General features: G+C 36.2%; 1 protein-coding gene across 1 annotated transcript; it reads right to left on the bottom strand.

The window, feature by feature from the left end:
• Positions 1-2,079: 2,079 nt before the first annotated feature.
• LOC124388439 (hemicentin-2-like) lies at positions 2,080-4,176 on the bottom strand. The gene is made up of 5 exons (XM_046853051.1): positions 4,143-4,176; positions 3,938-4,016; positions 3,290-3,604; positions 2,863-3,177; positions 2,080-2,523 (listed from the first exon to the last, which is right to left on the bottom strand). The coding sequence occupies exons 2-5, from the start codon at positions 3,972-3,974 to the stop codon at positions 2,411-2,413; spliced, it is 780 nt and encodes a 259-aa protein (XP_046709007.1). The 5' UTR covers positions 3,975-4,016; positions 4,143-4,176; the 3' UTR covers positions 2,080-2,410.
• Positions 4,177-4,539: the final 363 nt, after the last annotated feature.

Genomic DNA, 4,539 nt, shown 5'->3' with positions numbered 1-4,539 from the left:
CTCCACATCACCGGTGTGCAGCCCACACCCTTACCCTTATATACACGAACGATAGTTACATTCCTGACGGCGAAGGCAGATTGCAAATGTAGCATGTCTGGAACGGACAACCTCAGCCACAAGGACCACACAACCACTTAGCGATGAGATCTGGTATTTTTAATACGAAATTTCGTGAAGTTCATTACTTCAGCATGAATATACACATATGGAAAGTATAACATTAATAAAATAATAATAATAATAATAATAATAATTTAAGAAAAATAAAATAAAAACATTAATACAGAAATATATAAATAAAAGGAAACTCAAAACAAAATCTAGTCAAAGTACCTTTTATACCAGTTACACAAAACAGTGTACAGAAGTGCGACTGGAAAGTGTTCAGCTTTGTGGTCAAAATGTAGTCGATCATCTTATTGTTCTCTAAAGTTATTGATCATTTTAAATGTTTAAGAAATGTATTTTGCTCTAATATAACTGATTTCTTAATGGCAATTATCTTACATCTGTAAGGCATGAAAGAGATACAAGTAACGCAAAAGTAATATAACGCGTTACTTTCCATAAAAAGTAACTAAGTAACGTAATTAATTACTTTTTTGGGGAGTAACTCAATATTGTAACGCATTACTTTTAAAAGTAATGTTGCCCAACACTGCTCTTTGTTTATTGTGTTTAGGTTGTTGTGTACATGATCATATTCGGTGTTGTTACTAAAAAATAGTAACTAGTTACAGTTACTCGTTACTTCATTTAAAAAGTAACTAAATTACTTTGTTGATTATTTACACCAAAAAAGTAATGCGTTACTGTTAAAAGTAACTTTTTAGTTATTTTTTTTAAAGAACCTTCTTTAATGTTCCCATTAATGCCCTTTTATGCGTTATGGTCTACAAACACAAAACTGACTTAAACACAAAGTAATTTTTAAACACTATTTTATTAAAGTCAGACCAGCACAAACTGAATATATCATAAGGATTTCTGAAATAAACAACAAAACAAGCTGAATAATATATTCACAATCAAAAACTAAAGTGGCTTCTGCATCATAAAAACTGTTGTGTTGAGCTCTTAAACATGTTCCTTTCACAGCTGAAGTATGAAAACTATCAACAATGTAGAACAGAACACCAGGTTAGCTTCTAGCTTCTAGCTTCTAGCTTCTAGCTTCTAGCTTCTAGCTTCTAGCTTCTAGCTTCTAGCTTCTAGCTTCTAGCTTCTAGCTTCTAGCTTCTAGCTTCTAACTTCTAGCTTCTAGCTTCTAGCTTCTAGCTTCTAGCTTCTAGCTTCTAGCTTCTAGCTTCTAGCTTCTAGCTTCTAGCTTCTAGCTTCTAGCTTCTAGCTTCTAGCTTCTAGCTTCTAGCTTCTAGCTTCGTCGAGGCATGGAGTTTTTGAAGGAGCTTCACCAGATTGGAGTTGCTGTTTATCGCAGTAGATATAAGCTTCGAACCAGAAAGACAAAGCTTACATTTGACGTTTTTGTCTTTATACTCAAATAAAATGAAATAATGAGCATATTTCCACTTTGCGAAACTCGTCTTGCTCTAATGAGCATATTTCCACTTTGAGAAACTCGTCTTGCTCTAATGAGCACATTTCCACTTTGAGAAACTCGTCTTGCTCTAATGAGCACATTTCGTCTTGCTCTCGCCTCGACCGCGTCTTCTTCGTGTTTACAGAGGTTCATCCACCAATCCTACAATGCGTCTCTGATGTAAACAGGTTAGACTGTGCAGTAACGCGTTATTGCCCAACACTGGTTATCACCACATTATATCTGTGTAAAGCTGCTCTGAGACAATGTTCATTGTTAAAAGCGCAATAAAAATAAAAATACATTGAATTGAATTATAGCAGTACTGGAGCTTTATTCAGTCCTCCAGCTCCATTTACAGTTTGATTTCTATTAGAAACAATAAAAGACTGGATTTTTCCACACTTTTCACAGGAACTGAACTGTATGTGTGATTGTTTTTATCTGATGTGATTCATTGATTTTTTTATTATTTATTCTGTAATTAAAATATGTTTGGAATAAAACAGAATATTCTTCACATAAAACACATCAAGTGATGGCAAGTGAACTTTTAATGTTCATCCATAAATACATGAAGAGAAACAGAGCAGAAGAGAGAAGAATAAAAACACAGGACAGAACAATGTACACATGGTAGAACAGAACAGTGGTGTAGCAGTAAAACTGATCCTTTTCTAAACTATAATATTTAAAAGCTGCTTTGTGACAGTGATGTTAAAATCCTATAGAATTAAATCTGAATTTATATATTTATTAAATTGATTGATTAAGTTTGGAACATTTGATGATGATGATGATGATGATGATGATGGTCCTGGATCTAATGCAGTGTCATTTCTATCTTCTCGCCAAACAAACGATCAGTCAGATGATGATACCTACATAGATGATCGATCCTAGAAGCACACACAGTCGTGTAACCTCAGTGCTGCAGCTGCTGCTGGTGGTGGTGCTGGTGGTGGTTTGATGTTGTCGCCCTGGTTACAAAATTATTGGATTATTTATTACGACATTTTCCTGGTCAAATCTACGAGGCTTTTATATGTGAGTTTGGCTTTTTCTAATTCTCTTGTGTTTATAAAACTCTTGTGTTGTTGGTGATCATAGAATAAACACTAATATGTTAAATGTCTTATAGATTATATTTTTATTATTAAAATACTGAAATAAAAATACAATTCATCAAATCTTCTCTTTGTGGAGTGGAGATGCCTCTATTGATTAATCATAATTCATTAGCGCCATCTGCTGGTGTTCAGAATTCACATGACTAAGAGGAGTTGAAATGACCAAGACTCTACCAGAGAAAAACTTACCTTCTACCTCCAGCACAACAGTTGATGGTTCTCCATCCTGAGATTCATCATGGAGGAGACACCGATATTCTCCTGCATCAGACAGGTGAACTGAACTGATGTGGAGAGAGAGATCACCATCCAGAAAGTCTTCTACTGACATCATAAATCTGCTTCCTGCTTCATCAGTAGTCACTGATCTGTTTGCATGAGTGTACAGCACAACCTTTCCTCCATCCTTCTTCCACTGTACATCTTTAACATCTTGTCTCCGAGTGTCTCCGTAGCACGGGAGGGTGACATTCTGCTTCTCCTGAACCTTTACAACTGTCGCCACTGTAAGACAAAAACATCATGATCATGGTTTATCTTCACTTCTGTGCTTTTGTGTAAGAGCTCCACCTGTACCAGTGCAGCAGCTCATACTTCACTACAGACACACACTTACCCAGAACCTTCATCTTCACTTCACTAACTGTTTCTCCATTACAGCTGCACCTGTAGGAGCCGACATCATTGTAGGCTACTGAGATGATCATCAGGGAGAAATCTCCTCTGCTGGTATCTCCTGATATTTCAAATCTTTTCTGTAAATTCTGTCCTCTGGGACACTTCCATTCAGACACAATGGTGTAACTGGGAATGAAGCGACTCCACTGAACCACCGGACAGTTTCCAGTGCAGGAACACGGGAACGTCACAGAGTCTTTCACTAGAACTTCTCTGATGATGAAGGCTTGACACTGAAGCATCAGCAGATAAACTAATAGATCACAGAGCAAATCAGAACACACATTTTGGTCATGTGACACAATCAATTCAAAGAAATTTCCTGTTACTGTATGTACAAAGTACAGCAAAAGGGCGCATGCGCATACACTAGAGCACAGAAAATGCGGCCAAAAGACTCGATAAATATTGTAAATCAGCACATTATCGTCAGTGAGATGATGTTGATTTCTGTCTGGGAAAATATTATAACATTAACATTTAACATGCTATTGTATTAGGGGAAGAAACTACTTTTATTAATATCTACAATGAATAATGTAAAATCCCTCAGCAGTGTGTTTTATCCAGAATTAAAAACACTCACTCAGGACACAAACAGCAGGAATTCCGACCGACTGCATGATGATGACGTTTCAGAACAACAGACCTACAAAACAAAACATCTGTAATGAAGAACAAGAAACAGTCTTCATATTATTATTATTATTATTATTATTATTATTATTATTATTATTATTATTTTACCCACATGACCGTTAGACATGTGTTATTGATATTAATAAACTTACCTGTGAAAGGTTTCTCTCGGATGATGGAGTTTGTGTCCCGGCACAGCACTGAGAACAAATCTCAAATCTGGCTTTCAGTTCTTATGCCTCCTTGCAGAAGCAGTTTATAGCCCCTCCCTCACTGATGACGCGGATCTCCTCATTTAAATATTCAGATCGGATTGTTTCCTTCTCTACCACAGTCGATTCTACTATAGAATCAGAAAAAGGGGCGGGACTCTCACCCCTAATCAGTCGGAAGTTTACATGGAGTGGTGATCTACACGCGAGATCATCTGTAGAATTTCTACCCCTACATAACATTCACTTAAACTGAACTATAGTTTAAAACTATGACTAATTCTAGGGAAAATAGTATTTCCTGAACAAACAACAATAACAGGACATACCAATAAAA

This window comes from Silurus meridionalis, chromosome 7, assembly GCF_014805685.1.
Source record: "Silurus meridionalis isolate SWU-2019-XX chromosome 7, ASM1480568v1, whole genome shotgun sequence".
Taxonomy (NCBI): Eukaryota; Metazoa; Chordata; class Actinopteri; order Siluriformes; family Siluridae; genus Silurus; species Silurus meridionalis.
This window is presented reverse-complemented; position numbering and strand designations above follow the sequence as displayed.

Coding starts and splice junctions, on each gene's coding strand:
- LOC124388439 (XM_046853051.1), bottom strand. CDS start 3,974: ATGCAGTCGGTCGGAATTCCTGCTGTTTGTGTCCTGA. Junction 3,605..3,937: donor TCCTGCTGTTTGTGTCCTGA/GTGAGTGTTTTT, acceptor GTGATCTATTAG/TTTATCTGCTGATGCTTCAG. Junction 2,524..2,862: donor TGTTGTGCTGGAGGTAGAAG/GTAAGTTTTTCT, acceptor TTTTGTAACCAG/GGCGACAACATCAAACCACC.